The sequence below is a fragment of the Myxine glutinosa genome, chromosome 4, assembly GCF_964187855.1.
Source record: "Myxine glutinosa chromosome 4, kmMyxGlut1.1, whole genome shotgun sequence".
NCBI classification, from domain to species: Eukaryota; Metazoa; Chordata; class Myxini; order Myxiniformes; family Myxinidae; genus Myxine; species Myxine glutinosa.
The window spans coordinates 194,183,067-194,200,792 of NC_136264.1; the positions used below are offsets into that span (position 1 = coordinate 194,183,067).

Here is a 17,726-nt window from a genome sequence, read left to right on the forward strand (position 1 = left end):
GAGCGGGGGCGCGGGAAAGCGGCGATGGCCTCGACTTTGGCCGGTAGCGGTACGGCGCCATTCCGGGTGATGTGGTGGCCCAAAAAGTCGATCGTCGCCGCACCAAAGTGACATTTGGCCGGGTTGACGATCAAGCCGTGCTCGCTGAGGCGGCCGAACAGCGTCCGGAGGTGGAGGAGATGCTCGGCTCTGGACGTGCTGGCGACGAGGATGTTGTCCAGGTAGGTAAAGAGGAACGGCAAGTCGCGCAGCACGCCGTCCATCAGGCGCTGGAACGCCTGTGCCGCGTTTTTGAGGCCGAAGGGCATCCAGAGGAATTCGAAGAGGCCGAAAGGTGTAATAACGGCCGTCTTCGGGATGTCGGCCGGGCGGACGGGCACCTGGTGGTACCCCCGAATCAGTTCCACTTTTGAAAAAATTGTCCGCCCCGCCAACCGGGCGGAAAAATCCTGGATGTGCGGGATGGGGTACCTGTCGGGGGTAGTGGCGTCGTTGAGGCGGCGGTAGTCACCGCATGGCCGCCATCCGCCCCCAGGCTTCGGGACGATGTGCAGCGGCGAGGCCCAGGCGCTGTCGGAGCGCCGCACGATGCCGAGGCGCTCAAGCGCGGTGAACTCGGCCTTGGCGACGGCGAGTTTGGCTGGGTCGAGACGGCGAGCTCGGGCGTACACCGGCGGGCCCGTAGTGGGAATGTGATGCTCGCTGCCGTGACGCACCGCGACGGCCGAAAACGTCGGTCGCATGAGGGCCGGGAACACCACGAGGAGACGCGCGAAGCCGTCTGCCAACGGGAGGACGCAGGAAAGCTCGGTGGGCATGGAACGGCTCAAGGCGCACGCCAGCGAGCTGAAAGTTTCGGCGTTGACGAGACGCCGACGTTTAACGTCGACCAGCAGCCCATGGGCGCAAAGGAAATCGGCCCCGAGCAAAGCCATGGGGACGTCCGCCGTCACGAACTCCCAGCGAAAGAGCTGGCTGCCGAAGCGGAGGGCGACGGTGCGTGGGCCGAAGGTGCGGATGGCAGAGTCGTTGGCTGCGATTAAGGAGGGGCCGCAAATGGCGCCTGCCTGTCCTCCGCCGAAGCGGGAATGATGCTCAGCTGAGCGCAGGTGTCGCAGAGAAAACGCCGCCCCGACGCTTGGTCCGCGATGAATAGCAGGTTTCCGGAACGGCCGGCGCTCATGGCTGGTAGTGAGCGCCGGCCCGACCGTTTCCCGACTTGCCGAACGTGCACGGGGGTCGACATGATCGGGCCTGCCGCCCGAACCTGGCGTGGAAATAACACCAGGCCGGGTCTGGCGGGGGCTCCGGTCGACGCGTCGGGACCGGGTGACGCGGCGTCGCCGCTGCCAGTCGCGCCGGCCCGGCGGCCTCCGGGAAGGAAGCTGCGTCACGGGTGTCGGGCGGGTGGGCGGGAAACCGCGCCGCGGGCGCCGACTGGGCGGCGGGCGGGCTCCCGGCAGCCACCCCGACGAGCTGGCTCGCCGCTCCGACGAGCTGGCTTGCCGAATTGATCTTGTCGGCCTCCCTGGCGAGGTCGCGGGGGTTCGTGATGGTCGTGCTTGCCAGGGCGACCCGGACCTGGGCCGGGAGCTGGCGGAGAAAAAGCTCTTGGAAAAGGAAATCCGAGGGATGCTCGCCAAGCAACGCAAGCATGTAGTCCATACGTTCGGACGGGCGCGTATCGCCGAGCTCAGGAAGGTCGAGCAGGCGTCGTGCGCGTTCAGCCGGGGAGAGGGCGAAAGCGCCCAGAAGAAGTGCCTTGATGGCGTCGTACTTGCCGTCAGCGGGCGGGCTCTGGAGGAGGCTCAGGCAGCGGGCGGCGGTCACGGAGCCGACCGCGGCGACCACGTAATGGTATTTCGTGGTGTCCTCCGTAATGCCACGCAGGGCGAACTGGGAGTCCGCCTGAGCGAACCAGACAGCGGCATGTGCTTCCCAGAAAGTGGGCAGTTTGAGGGACACTGCCGTGTCCATCGCGTGTCGTAAACTCGGGGTCACCAGTGAAGGAGCAGCGCTCCTGCTTGAGACGGACGAAGTGACGGACAAGACACAAACTCGTCCGAGAAGATGTTTATTGTATAATCATCTCGGGAACTCTGAAAACCCGTTTATCGGGTTCGCATATATATATCCAAACCAAAAAGCATACATCAGAACCAAAGCCCCGCCTCTCAGGCGAGGCACGCTTTGGTGGTCATGTGACCGACAGGTGCAAAGGATTATAACCTCGGCGCCGCGGTTTGGCTGCCGGTTACGTCACCAGCTTGGGCCAGGAGATTCTGTTGCTGGTCTCGAGCTTTGGGGGACCCATGGGTCGCTACACCCCTTCGCTTTTTTCACATTTTGTTATGTTGCAGCCTTATGCTGAAATCGTTTAAATTCATTTTTTCCCTCATCAATCTACACTCAATACCCCATAATGACAAAGAGAAAACAGGATTTTAGATCGTTTTTGCAAATTTATTAAAAAGAAAAAACAGAAATATCACATTGACATAAGTATTCAGACCCTTTGCTGTGACACTTGAAATTTAGCTCAGGTGCCTCCCATTTCTCTTGATCATCTTTGAGATATTTCTACACCTTGATTGGAGTCCACCTGTGGTAAATTCAATTGATTGGACATGATTTGGAAAGGCACACACCTGTCTATATAAGGTCTCACAGCTGACAATGCATATCAGAGCAAAAAACAAGCCATGAGGTCGAAGGAACTGCCTGCAGAGCTCAGAGACAGGATTGTGTCGAGGCACAGATCTGGGGAAGCCTACAAAAAAATCTCTGCTGCATTGAAGGTTCCCAAGAGCACAATGGCCTCCATAATTCTTAAATGGAAGAAGTTTGGAACAACCAGGACTCTTCCTAGAGCTGGCCGCCCGGCCAAACTGAGCAATCGGGGGAGAAGGGCCTTGGTAAGAGAGATGACCAAGAACCCGATGGTCACTCTGGCTGAGCTCCAGACATCCTGCGTGGAGATGGGAGAAGCTTCCAGAAGGACAACCATCACTGCAACACTCCACCGATCTGGGCTTGATGGCAGAGTGGCCAGACGGAAGCCTCTCCTCAGTGAAAGACACATGAAAGCCTGCTTGGAGTTTGCAAAAAAGCACCTAAAGGACTCTCAGACTGTGAGAAACAAGATTCGGTGGGCTTTCATGTGTCTTTCACTGAGGAGAGGCTTCCGTCTGGCCACTCTGCCATAAAGCCCAGATCGGTGGAGTGTTGCAACTCTGCAGGCAGTTCCTTCGAACTCATGGCTTGGTTTTTGCTCTGATATGCATTGTCAGCTGTGAGACCTTATATAGACAGGTGCGTGCTTTTCCAAATCATGTCCAATCAATTGAATTTACCACAGGTGGACTCCAATCAAGGTGTAGAAACATCTCAAAGATGATCAAGAGAAATGGGAGGCACCTGAGCTAAATTCCAAGTGTCATAGCAAAGGGTCTGAATACTTATGTCAATGTGATATTTCAGTTTTATCTTTTTAATAAATTTGCAAAACTTTCTAAAATCCTGTTTTCTCTTTGTCATTATGGGGGTATTGAGTGCAGATTGATGAGGGGAAAAATGAATTTAAACGATTTCAGCATAAGGCTGCAACATAACAAAATGTGAAAAAAGTGAAGGGGTCTGAATACTTTCTGAATGCACTGTATGCAAATATCCCTTCCCCCTGTTTAAGGACATGAAGGTATATAAGGACTGATTATTGAGACTGTCAGTAGAACGAGCTATGATGTCAGGGAGGCATCAGGTTCGTCTCTCCTATCAATAGTGTGCACATTATGACAGTTTTGTGCTGTAAATATATGTTTTTAATAAAACGATTCAATGGATCTTTGAGCCGGTGGTCTTTGGGGATAAAGACCCCTGATTTCCCTCCACACCACGCCACCACCAGTCTTCTCCAGGCTCATCCTCAATCAATATCTGTTGATCGCATCCTTCCACTCCTCCAATGTCCACTGCATTTCCTGGCCACTCTCTGCACCAATACCTTTATCGTGTGCATATGCAGTACAGTATTATCATTAAGAAAATGCCTCCCTTGCTGAGCCTCCTGCCCACCAGCTCCATCCCCATAATAAACAGTCATGGGCTGAGGAAGATTGAGCCAAGTGACGTGTGATCTCTGATCGAGGCAGACAATACTTGGTTAACGAGAGAGTTCATAGAACACATTACCCCGTGATGTACTGATAAATAAGGACATTGACGGGGTCTATCAGCTGCAAATTAGATTTGTCGTGATGGCGTAAAATACCATTATATTTTGTTAAACTACTGCTAAAGAGAAGGGTTTTGAAAGCAGCAAAAAGGCGATTTGTGTTTTACAGTGTTCAAGTATTTAATTCAATTGAAATAAAATAAAGATTTTAAAGGTTATAGAAAAAAAATCTGGAAGTTTACCGCTGTTGATGCAGTGTTTTATACACCACTTTATGTACGGCATGTTGCATCAGTTCTTCATACCTGTTGTTTGTATCATTTACAATGTCTTTAAAACAGTGAGTTTCCTGCTTGGGATGATTTTTAGGTTCTCTCTTCTAATTTTTCGAAGAGATTAACTTCTAAAACGGGTCGTGATGTCCGGATGTATGTCCGTCCGTCCGTCTGTCTGTCTGTCTGATTCTTTCTATTTTTGCTACCCCTCCCTTATCACCCAGCTGATTGTTCTGAAACATGCCACATGAATGCAAGACAGAAACTCGCACAATCGCTCTAGCCTCAATTTTTCAATTTTGGATCATGGGGGCTCCCAGGGGATCAGGGTGCCTCTCAGGGGAGTCCCCTCAAGTCAGCAGAGGTCTGAAATACAACCTCAAGAGATGAACGTGAGTCCACGACAGGGTATTTATCAATTTTGTTTCACTGCCAGGCAGACAGAGAGTAAAAAAAAAAAAATCTCACATCCCAATGCATGCACGATCGAGTCAAATTCAGAGCCAAAGTACAGATTCACTTCAGGTTTGCTTTCCGATTCATATTCCGACTGGTGTTTAAAATATAAGTTTCAATTGAAATCAAGTTGTTCCTCGATCACAAACTGATCTCAAGCAGACAGAAGGACAGACAGACAGACAGAAGTAAACCGATTGCTTAAACCCGCTTTTCGCTTAACTTTTCGCTTCGGTAATAATATACAGGTAGTCCTCGCTTAACGTCGTCCCGGTTAACATCGTTTCGCTGTAACGTCTCTAATAATTAGATACCAAGGCTTCAAAGAACATCGTGATTATTTACCCATCGATCGCTAATGAATACGTTGTCGGTCAGAGCGGACTATTACATCCACACATTACTCTCTCCCACCTAATGTTGCACTACGTTCTGGCATCAACTGTTCTTACATCTGGGGAAGGAGGGAAACCTCCAGGTCTCAGTAACTCGTCACCTTCCCACTCTCAACCATCCACCAGTAGATTATTTTATTTTACTATAGGGTAATTAAACATGATTTTAGTTTATTTTAAATTTATTTACAGTACTACAATGTACAATACAGAATATATAAACAATGAAAAGTGTGTGAATTTACTTAAAAGTGATGCATTTAATGAGAGTGAAGGAACCTATAACATACCTCTTTCTTTTTCTTCGTATGAGATAAATTGATCCATTTAACGTCATTTCACGTGGTTAACCGACGACCAAGTGTACATGCATTAAATAAACAGTGGTTTACAAAATAAATGTGCAGGTTAGCAGACCGTGTCAAAGTAAAAACTCAAAGGTCACCACTAGAAATGTCTTGCAAACATGAACTGATGATAACTATAGCACAGCACTCAAAGCAGTTCCACTTTAAATCTCTCATTGACAGAACTACCTAAAGAGTACCTGTTTCCATGACGATGAACGTAACACCTATCCTGCTCGATTCACGGATCCTCCAAACCCAATACCACAGCAGGTTCACCGCAGCCAGCACCAGGTACATGCAAAGCAGCAGGAAAGCAAGGTTGCTCAGGTAGATGAACCAGCGAAGGTCATTCTTGCCCACACCGCTGACAATGCACCACGTCAACACAAACATGGCGACAACCAACCGGATCGCAAGCCAGCCAGCCGGATGAATAAACCACTAAAGGAAAAACGAGAAGAATCATGTCAAAAAAATAATTGCACAGGTATCGATTCACCTGATACTTCCACTACAAATGTAACTTCACAACCTTACCTTCACAGTCACCAAAGACTATAACCACAGACATGTTGCCAAACACATCTGTTATAATGAAGCAAATAGGGCAGAACGATAGCACCGTCTGCTCTCAGGTGAGATATCCAGGATATCCTCAATGGATGGAGGTCCTCAATGTCAAACAGAAAATTAGAGCTGTCTTCTTTGACATATCATGTGCCTTCGATACGGTCTGGCACCCCGCTCTGCTCACTAAACTCTCCTCCACGCATGGCTTGCGGATTTCCTCTCCAGTCGCAGTCAACGTGTCGCCCTGAATGGGTTTCTCTCATCTCCTCTTCCTTCCTGTTCAGGCTGGAGTTCCCCAAGGCAGTGTTCTGGGCCCTGGGCTTGGTCTTCATCAATGATCTCTCTGACTTTCTTGAAAATCCTCTCTATCTCTTTGCTGATGACTCCACTCTCTGCCGCTCCATTCCTCATCCCTCAGATCGGCAGCCTACAGCCTCCTCACTCTCTGCAGACCATGACAAAATCACAGACTGGGCAAACAAGTGGAACATGTCTTTCAATCCTGACAAATCTCACACTCTCACCATGTCTCTCCGAAAAGACCGACTGGACAACCCTCCCATATACTTTCTGAACAATCCTCTCTAATAAGTTCTGTCACTCAAGCTTTTGGGTCTCACTATCTGCCATGATCTTTCCTGGGAAAACCACATTTCCAAGCTGGCCTCCAAAGCCAGTCTCCGACTGGGCATCCTCAGTCGTGCGAAGTCATTCCTTGGCACACCTGAGCTCCTCACCACATACAAGGCTTTCATCCGCAGCTCAATGGAATACTGTTCTCCCCTCTGGGCTGGTGCTCCTGCCTCACACCTAGCTCGTCTTCACGCTGTTGAAACCAAAGCTTTCAGAATCATTGGAATCTCCCACGATGAAGCTATCTCCGAGGGCCTTTCACTCACTCACAGCAGGCAGGTTGGTGGTCTTTCCGTCTTCTACCGACTCCTCTCCAGCCTTGCTCCCCCAGCTCTGTCTATGCTGTGTCCCCCAAATATTCCTACAGGACGCACAAGATCTGCCAGCAACCCTCTTCTGGTGAAACTGCCAAAATCAAGACTCTCTGCTCACCTTCACTCTTTCATTCCTCTTTTCTCCCACCTCTGGAACAAACTCCCTCACTCTCTTCAATCTCACTCCTCCCTCCAGGTCTTTAAAACAGCTGTTCACCACCATCTCTTTTATAGCTCTCCCACCGCCCCCCCCCACCCCCCCTTCCCATGCCTCCTCCCACCAAGCCCTCTCCCTCCCACAGATCTCCCGATGTCCCTGTTCTCTACTGTTGTACTTGTGTGCTTCCCTCTCTCCCCCCATCTTGTCGCCCGCTCGCTTTATCATATGTTTTATGTGTCAGTTTGTTTTTTTGTGATTAATGTTCGCTCTTACACGAGCCTCGATCTTGTATATGGAAAAAAAAATCCAGAAGCAGTCATCCCTTTATGGCTGTACACATCAGCGAAAGCCTGGTAATCTTGAACATCTGTAGATACAATAATGTAAGGAACATTGCCCAACTGCTCCTACGTAAGCTCCTCTGCAGGCAATAGCTGAGATATTTAGGTCACAATTATGGAAGGAGCAAATGTCTGGTGCCCTTCACATTCGGCAAGACAGAATCAGGCTCAAGTTGAGGAGAACGAGCTGGATGGATGCAAGATGCGAGGACCCACAACTTGGCAGGTTTCTATTTGTTTAAATATACAAGATCAAGTTAGGCTCATGGAAGAGGAGCTGATGACAAGAGGGTAAAAAAGCCAACATACTCAGTTTAACACAATTAGGTGACTAAAGAAGCAGGAAAAAGAGGAGACAGAGGGGAGGAAACAGGAATCTGGCAATTACATGAATCCTCACAATATAAAAACCACAACATGGAATCTGGTAATCACCTTCTTGGCACTAAAAGAAAACAACATCCTGTTTAGCTGGTGTCCATGCTTGCCCTTTAAGAGTAAGCATGGACATGGACACACACTCTGTGTTAGTGTTGGTTCTGCCAAAGAAGTTTCCTGGCCAAGGGTCATGCTGGGCAATTTGCCATAATCTCCCGGCATAGTCAGGCCAGGAATTTCTCATTTGTTTGGGGGTGCTGGCAACAGGAAACCATTGGATATTTAACATCCAACAGCTAATGCCAGCAGACGGGATACCCAGTTTAACGTCAACACATGGGATGGCACACACATTGATGAATCACCAGGATGGTAGCCTATAGCTGGGCCGGGATTCCAATGCAGGCTAGCCAGCTCAGAGACAAGTGTGCACACTTCTAGGTCTAGGGCCTAGGCCATCCTGTCGGTATATGACACAAAATAATGGCTGTTTTTTGGACTTGTAGAGGGGATGGGAGTTCAGGACTCATCCAATGAGATGTGAATAGGCCGAGCTGTGACCATAGAGCAAACATTTCCATTGTTTCATGAAGTCATGGGATACACCCAATGATTACACATCTCGTAGCTCAAGTGATTTCATGGTTTCCCACAGCATGTACAACACTATTTTCGATTTTAATCCAAACTCCCACAACTCGTCTCCACCATCCCTTATGGAGTATGTGGATGATAATCATAATCACTCGCATTCCACCTCTCCGGGCCTTCAAACGCACAACACACAATCTGCTCGTAGGAATAGCAAAAGGCTGAGGTTGTGGTGGAAGCAACCAAAGTAACCGCACATTTCGCATGCTCTGCGGATACTTCTGAGCATATGCTGTCAAAACACTATTACCATAAATTATTGGGACAACTTCAACTTCAATCACAAAGAGTTCATTACCAAGGGTACTGTCGTGAATAACCCCATCGTTAAACAAACATGCACAAACATCATTAATGCCATGCTAAACAAGTGATTGGATGGGTTTCCATAACGCCATTGGTGCCCTTATGTGAAGAAAAGCAGAGAAGTTGCAGATTTCAACCCAAAAGTAATACGTTTGTGGATTTTGCTCTGATCTGGCCATTCCCATGGACATCAATCGTAACGAGGCTGCGACGGTCAAACAACACATGGGATTTGCACATGAAGCTGGACAGAGCCAAGAAACCAACAAATGTTTGTAATTTGTGAGTGCACGTTTTCCATTGCAGTGCGCGCATGTGCACACATGTTACACAATTGTTCCTCTCTTACTTCCTCCTGTAAAAGGTCAATTGTCTGCACAAACCAGAGGCATAGCCAGCGGTCTCAGTGAAACTTGGCGAATGACTGATGCAGAACTTCTTGTTTTTGTAACTATTGAGCCATAAAGTTCCTACAGGGAAGCTTCAGTGCCCATCATCTGATAGGTGTTCACCATCGTCTCATAAGTACTGATGAGTGTGTATGGCAATAAAACAAGTTTCAAACTAGAACGCCACTCAGTAGAGCGCATACTCCCGCCGTGGGTCAAGTTGGAATAGTACGATTTCACAAAAGTTTGAGGGAGTAGTTCAGTGACAACACAAGACAAGACAACACAAGACAGACACTGCACAGATATATATTTAGAATATATAGAAGATAATGTAAAAAATAAACAAGGCAATTTCACTTACATTTTCGGATTCAGCGTTCAATTCTATATAAGTGAGTGTATTTTGAGGCATGTGTGACTTCAAATAAAATTGTAAGCCAAGAAAAACGTTCGTTTCATTCCTTAGGGATACAACATGTAAAACTGGCCCAAACGTCAAAACAAACGGCCTGCCGGGGCCGCCCAAAAGTCGGGCGTGAGGGGCGCGTCCACTAATGGAACGCCTCTCGCTTCCCAGATCGAGGGCCACGTGGTCAGGAGAACCTCGTCCCTTCTGGTTGCCCTGCCGTCCCACCGGGAGCGCTGGCAGGGTGTACTTCAAACTAAGCTTAAGTGTCAAGTGTTAAGTTCCTCCTTGCCCTCGCAAGGGAAAGGCTAGGGTCAAGCTCTTCCAAATTTCCAAACACTAGAAATCGGACGTCTCAAATTAATTAACTAATTTGTTAATACATCTCAGTCGCCCGCGACCTCTCTAGCGCGGGCGTCGAACCAGTTCATTTCCGGGCGACCGGGCCGAGTACCGAGTGCCGTGGCCGAAGCCGTTGATTCCGCCGTAGCACGCTAACGCGTAGGCTCGCGCGTCCCTGGTCCGCCGGGGCTCCACGGGTGTCCTACCGTGCCCACGTCGCCATGCTCCCTGAATAAGAGAGTCAGACGTGGTGCCCGGGGACAGAGTTCGCTGTCTAAACATGGTAGCGCTAGGCCAGTGGGACCGCCGGGACCCACGTGCACTCACAAGTTGTTCTGCGCGTGGGCGGCAGTATCAGACCGGGGTGCCCAAACGCTCCCCGGCTAAAGTTCATCCTGAAAGCGCCCACATTGTGCGGACAAACCAAGTCAAGGGCCACGTGGTCAGGAGAACCTCGTCCCTTCCGGTCACACTTTGCCTATCGGCCGGCCTCGAAGACCGAAATTGTGACGGTGTCACCCAGCAGGCTCGCTCATTTTAAGTCGTACAAGCTAATGCGACCACTCATTCTTCTGGGAAGAATCCCGTGCACAATGCACATGCTGGTCACACTTATAACTCACCTAAGTCTTTATAAGTTCATCAAATACTGACACCGCGATTGACATTCGCTGAGGTAAATAATAAAATATCAACATCGATTCCCTCGTCACAGAACTACAGGATTGCCACAGCTGACATACATCTCGCAGTGCCAGCGCGCGAAGTTAGGTATGCAACATGGCGCCAGTATTTCAGTTGACCAGACTCTCAATATACACGGCACTGGTATTGGTAAGTGTTGATATCTCTTCTGAGGTAAAAAAAAAGAAAAAAAAAAAGTTTTAAAGCATTACACGTATCAAACGATACATTTTATGAAACGGGGAAACCGAATACACACTTTGGTGGTTTTAAAATTACAGAATATTCGTCTCTATTAGAAAAAAAAAAAAAGAACCTTGAAGACAATGCTGCTACCAAAATACACTGCTCTAACGCATAACCACGAGTTTAAACTACAATTACAACAAATATGAAAAAAAATAATTTCATATCACAATGTTAAATATAGAATTTATAGAAGATAATGTTAAAAAAAAATGAGCCCTATCTTCCAATGGTAAACAATCCTTCAAAAAATTCCTGGATCCGGAATAATATCCTGAGCTTCACCAAAAGCTAATCAATTCTTCCTTATCCCAAGGGCAATCATCCCACCAACTTTCATCCAAATCCGTTCAGATCTTTTCCAGATATCTTGTTCACAAACACACGAACACACACATGGACACGATCGAATGCATTACTCTCTGGCGGGAGTAACAAGCAGTGATTGGATTGAAGCTTCGCAAGATAACATTTAATGAAGGAGGCAAGGAGGTCTGAAATGAGGATGCTTTGAGTAAAGGAAGCCAGAGAAAGAGAAAATGTGTAACGTCCATTGTTGCGCCTCAAACGAGAGCAGAAGTTACAAATCCAGGTCCAACAATCCCTCTGAAGCTTCTGTGGCGAGACGTTTTTGCAAGGAATACATGAATTGCGGGGGAGAGTTTGCGGGTCGAGGGAAGGAAAAAGAAACAGCTGCGAAATAATTGTGTGAAATAGGAAAGAACGAGCTTCAGGGTGGATTGCCTATTGTTGCACAATATATTCCCCATGTGCATGTTCTGATAACATTCTCAGCAATGCAGAAGAAACAGAAAATACACAGATCATTCGGGGTATGCGTACGTACGCACGCACGCACGCACGCACGCACACACACGCACACACACACACACACCTATTGTCATGTGCATGGATTTCAAACAAATCCTTGCTCCGCTATCTGGTGTCATATGTGAGGAGCAGCTACAAAGCTCTGCTCATGGTGGACCATGCCCAAAATGGCCAGGTGGTGATTGCCTGATGTTACTGAGAGCAGACAAATATTTCCATACTTTTTAGCTACTTTGTTCCTTCGTATCCCAATGGAGAGAAAGGCAGCATTTCCACTCAAATGATGTGAACAATTTTCACAATGAATCATTAACAGGCACGGTAGATAGAGCGCATACCTCCGCCAGGCTGAACAGTTTACTTTACGATTTGTATCCCACTGATAGGCCGGATCCAGATTCGGACCTGAGCCTAAGTCTAATCAATTTGTCCTTCTCACTCTCTCCACCTATCCACTGATTTTTCTTTTTCAGAATTCGTCCATAACTTTTGAGACATCCTGCTCACAGACAGACAGACAAACAGACAAGAAGGCGTCAGGTGGTAGCCTGACAGGTATGACAAAAATTGAGAGAACCTAGACCTTTGAGCATGGTCATATTGGCAATATCTTTCCCACTGTAAGGTATCTTGACAAACTACGATCGATTGTAGCACACGTTTATTGACTCTGCCGATACAGGCCCGATTAACTGCAGCGCCATCCGAGCTGGGGCGAAGGGATACAATGCGGTCACGGTGTAGGGATACAACGGTGAATATTTGCAGCTTCATACATGACATCCTCCCCTTTAAGTCCAAAATTACCAAGAGCAATACGTGCTAGATTTCCAGAATTGACATTTCAAAAGCAACATTTCCAAAACATGCGAAAATATGTCTGCAAACGATTATGAGAATAATGAAAATACGTGAAAATAGAACGTGTGTTAACGTGAAAATAAAATATGTGTCAATGTGAAAATAGAACATGTCAACGTGAAAAAAAAACATCTTCAAAATTCAACCGGTTGGGTGCTTTTCTCTCACGCATTGAGCATCACGGTGTACCAGTGGATACAGAGTCCGAGGTGATCCCTTTGGGTGGCGGTGGACCAGTGGATACAGAGCCCGAGGTGATCCCTTTGGGTGGCGGTGTACCAGTGGATACAGAGTCCGAGGTGATTCCTTTGGTCTCCACGAAGGGTGTAACGTTCGCAGAGGTTTTTGGGGCATCCGAGCTGGCTGGAGCGGCCACGACGATCTCCGGCAGTGGCTGGTCGAACTGTTGTCCTGACTGTGACGATGCTGCAGGCTCTATCGACTCACAATGACGGTAGCTTATGTGGTCCTGATGTCGACGAATTTTGCGGGCGTCCTGCAGGCGAATCACGCAGGACAGTGGACCTGGCTTCTCGATGATGTCCCCCGGTAGCCACGTCGCACCTGCACCAAAATTTCGGGCAAACACTGGATCTCCGATGTTGATACAGCGACTGTTGGACGTCTTATCGTGCACCAACTTTTGATTAAGCTGGCTCTGATAAACATTTGATGATATGTCTGGTTTGAGATTGTCAAGTGTCGATCTCAAGTGTCGTTTCATCAATAACTCAGATGTAGCAGCTCCGGTTGTTGATTGTGGCGTTATGCGGTATTTGAACAGGAGACGAGAAAGCTTTGTTTCCAGGGTTCCCTCCTGAAGTTTCTGCAATCCGGATTTGATGATTCCCACGGATCGTTCGGCCAAGCCATTTGAAGCCTGGTGATGTGGGCTGACAAATTTATGTTTGATGCCGTTCCGAGGTGTGAACTCGGCAAACTCGGGACTGGAAAAACACGTACCGTTATCACTCACGATCATCCTGGGCAGACCATGAGTGGCGAAACAGCGTCTGAGTCTTTCGATGACAATGGCTGATGTAGTACCACGCGTCACATAGGCATCAATCCATTTTGTGTGCGCGTCCGTAATTATTAGAATCAGGCTGCTGTTAATAGGCCCGGCATAATCGAGATGTCGGCGATGCCACGGTTCGCTGGGCCATTCCCAGGGATGCAGTGGCGCTTTCGCAGGTGTATTCCGGGTGCTCTGGCAGGGGTAACAATGTCGAACATGATATTCGATATCAGCATCAAGATTCGGCCACCACACATAGTTTCTAGCGAGTGACTTCATCTTCACAATTCCGGGGTGACAGTCATGGATTTGATCCATGACCCTGGAACGTAGATTTTCCGGGATCACGACACGACATCCCCAGAGTAGGCAACCATTTTCCACGCTGAGTTCGTTTTTACGTGCTTTAAAAGCCACAAAAGCTGGGTCACCCTCAGGTAGCAAATGCCATCCAAGCTGTGCAGCCTGGACAATTCTGGACAGAACGGGGTCTCGTCGAGTATGAGTACGGATCTGGCCGGAATCGACAGCACAATCTTCCAGATGATCCATCAGTGCGATAATGGATCCTGGTGTAGGCGAATCATCAACGGATTCTGGAAGGGGTTGTGGTGAAAATGGATCAAAGTTGAACCCAGGTGTGATGCTCACTTAAACCACTGGGCGGTGTCTATAAGACCTCGGGACGTCCGCGACTCGAGGCCACTCCTGCGACTTTATACAATGACATGTAGAATTGAATGGTACATACCCACTTATATTCTAGGCTTGTTTGCATTGACTGATATATCCAATCTTTCTCATATGATGCCTTGATCCTGACATATATATTGCATGGTGTATTTTACAGGATGATGTCACGATCTTATTGAAATTAAACCTATCTATGGGACGAGTTGTGGATTTGGTTGATTTTCACAACACTTAATTTCAATAATGATCTTCGGGAATGGCGGGACACGAGTCTGGCGATGGCCGGATGAACGCGAATCACAGACGAGCGTTCCCGACATTCTCCGCGCTCCTGCGAGGCCCACCTCGGAGAAGAATGACCGGCGGAGGACCCGTCGAGCTAGCTCCAGCTACGGAGCTCCGACTACTCTCGCTGCCGGTCTGCCTCGAAAGGACCGGATGCGATGGGGACCTCGCAAGCCTTTTGCGGGACCGCGTCGTCAAAAGGCGAACTGCTCTCCTGAGGCCCGAACGCCGGAGCAGGCATGACGGACTCCGGCAAGACGCCTGGAGAACGATGCTACTGGGCAACGTCCTGCGGCCGAAACCCCGTCGGAACGACGGACCCGCTTGGAGCCAACGGCCTACCCGACCAACTGATTTGCGTGCCTCGGCCCGAGATGAGATGTCCACGCGAGTGTTCACGACACCCTTGACTGTCATGCCGCGCTCGGAAGCACCTCCACGCGCGAATCGCGCGCGCGGCACCCGTCGCGTGCACTACTCTGTGAGGCCTACGATTCCGATCGCTGCTCGGAATCACCTCCTCCTACGCGACGGCGCACGCTGCACCCGTCGCGTGCACTACTCTGTGCCCGACCGAACGCTGCTCGGAAGCACCTCCCCGCGCGAATCGCGCGCGCTGCACCCGTCGCGTGCACTACTCTGTGAGGCCTACGATTCCGATCGCTGCTCGGAATCACCTCCTCCTACGCGACGCCGCACGCTGCACCCGTCGCGTGCATTACACTGTGCCCGACCGAATGCTGCTCGGAAGCACCTCCCCGTGCGAATCGCGCGCGCTGCACCCGTCGCGTGCACTACTCTGTGAGGCCTACGATTCCGATCGCTGCTCGGAATCACCTCCTCCTACACGAAGCCACGCTGCGCCCAACGCGGGCACCACTCTGCGAGGCCGGCGATTCCAATCGCTGCACGTCGGAATCACCTCCTCCCACGCGAAGCCACGCTGCGCCCAACGCGTGCACCACTCTGCGAGGCTGGCGATTCCAATCGCTACACGTCGGAATCACCTCCTACGCGCGAATCGCGCGCTGCCCCATCGCGGGCACAACCCGATCAATCGCTGCTCGGTGGAATCACCTCCTACGCGCAAATCGCGCACTGCGCCCTTCGCGGGCACCACTCTGCGAGGCCGGCGATTCTGATCGCGGCTCGTCGAAATCCCACCTACATGTGGCTACTCAACGAGGCCGGCGAACTCCGCTGCCCGGAATCGCCTCAATGGAGGCTCGCTTGGCACCATACGAGGACTCGCCGCAGCACGGATGAGTTTCTAAGGACGTCGAGCGGGACCTTCATAGCCTTTCACGACACTCGGGCTTATGCTTATGATAGATGATCGTATACCATGTGTATTCTATATGACTAACTATGTCTAAAAAAAACTCCGGACAAAACACGGCCCGAAAGCTAAACAAACGAGACGCTACTTCAGGTCGTGAAGTTTATCGCTGCCAAGCATGCTCGCCCTCTCGACTCGGCGTGCTCGCCCACTCGACTCGGCGTGCTCGCCCTCTCGACTCGGCGTGCTCGCCCTCTCGACTCGGCGAAGCCATACTGGTTCAAGGGCCGAGCTCAACTTTCGGTTTCCCTCGTACGCGGTGCGCCCTAGATAATACATTTCACTCGTCGGCCGGGTTCGTATTGCGTACACCAATCTCGAGCCCGCTCGAATGCTGCTGCCCAATGGATGCGAGACTATAGATTTCGGTGTGCTACTTTACTCCGTCTGGGGATACCGCTCAGCTGGAACTCGCCGTCAAACCCGCCCGAACCAATTGATGACGTCATCGACTAAATCACGCGTTTGCTCTACAGCGCCATTAACTGCTTCCCGCGCTAGCGTCATCAGAGTACGTCTACCTGAGTTCATCTACCTGGGTACCTCTACAGATAGCAGAAATACTCAATCTGACCGCCCCTGCCCGAACGTGCGTGTCATAACGTGGCGGCCTTCGAGGGCGACTAGCCAACATCGAGGATTTATGCCGTTAATTGATAAGGCACGGGGCATTTGGGGGTGCACGGTGACCCCCACGACACGGTAACATTGAGCGTTGCGCCCGACTCCCTCGTCTCCTGAGCAAGCCACGTGGGCACCGGCCCGCCGGATCGCCCTTGACTGGGCTTGTTGCTTCTAGGACAGGTCTCTTGGCTCGCCTCCACACATTTCGAGACTGCGAGACGCCTCGCCCGGCCGCTACCTGATTGCGTTCCCTCTGACCCAGACTGTGAAGGTCGCTCGACTTCGGTGCGCGATGCGCGGCTGCTATCTCACACTTCACAATGGGGGGGGGGGGGGGGAAGGATGAGTGAGGGGGGGGGGGTGAGATGATGGTCCATCCATCCGGGCCATCCTCTCGGTATGTCGATCCATCCATCCGGGCCTCCATCCGGGCCATCCTCTCGGTATGTCGATCCATCCATCCGGGACATCCTCTCGGTATATCCTCTCGGTATGTCGATAGGACAGGCCATGGATGGACCATCATGGATGGCCGATCCCTCCGGGACGTTTTCCATTTCTCGATCTCGACGTTTTCTCAATCCATCCGGGACAATCCCTCCGGGACGGTAGCCGGTATAGCCGGTATCGCCGCATAGTCAATAGGACGGGCCATGGATACAATCCATCCGGGACGTCTCTCGGTAGCCGGTATAGCCGAACGGGCCATGGATGGACAATCCCGTTCTCTCGGTAGCCGGTATAGCCGAACGGGCCATGGATGGACAATCCATCCGGGACGTTCTCTCGGTCGCCGGTATAGCCGGTTTAGCCGAACGGGCTATGGATGGACAATCCATCCGGGACGTTCTCTCGGTAGCCGGTACAGCCGGTGGTATAGCCGAACGGGCCCTGGATGGACAATCCATCCGGGACGTTCTCTCGGTAGCCGGTACAGCCGGTGGTATAGCCGAACGGGCCCTGGATGGACAATCCATCCGGGACGTTCTCTCGGTAGCCGGT

General features: G+C 50.3%; 1 protein-coding gene across 1 annotated transcript in view; it reads right to left on the reverse strand.

The window, feature by feature from the left end:
• LOC137425595 (protein rolling stone) overlaps nt 1-17,726 on the reverse strand; it is a 45,867-nt gene that overhangs the window by 13,860 nt on the left and 14,281 nt on the right. The window contains exon 2 of the mRNA XM_068114176.2: nt 5,848-6,091. Coding sequence (XP_067970277.2) covers nt 5,848-6,091 — 244 coding nt within the window. The remainder of the gene's footprint in view (nt 1-5,847; nt 6,092-17,726) is intronic.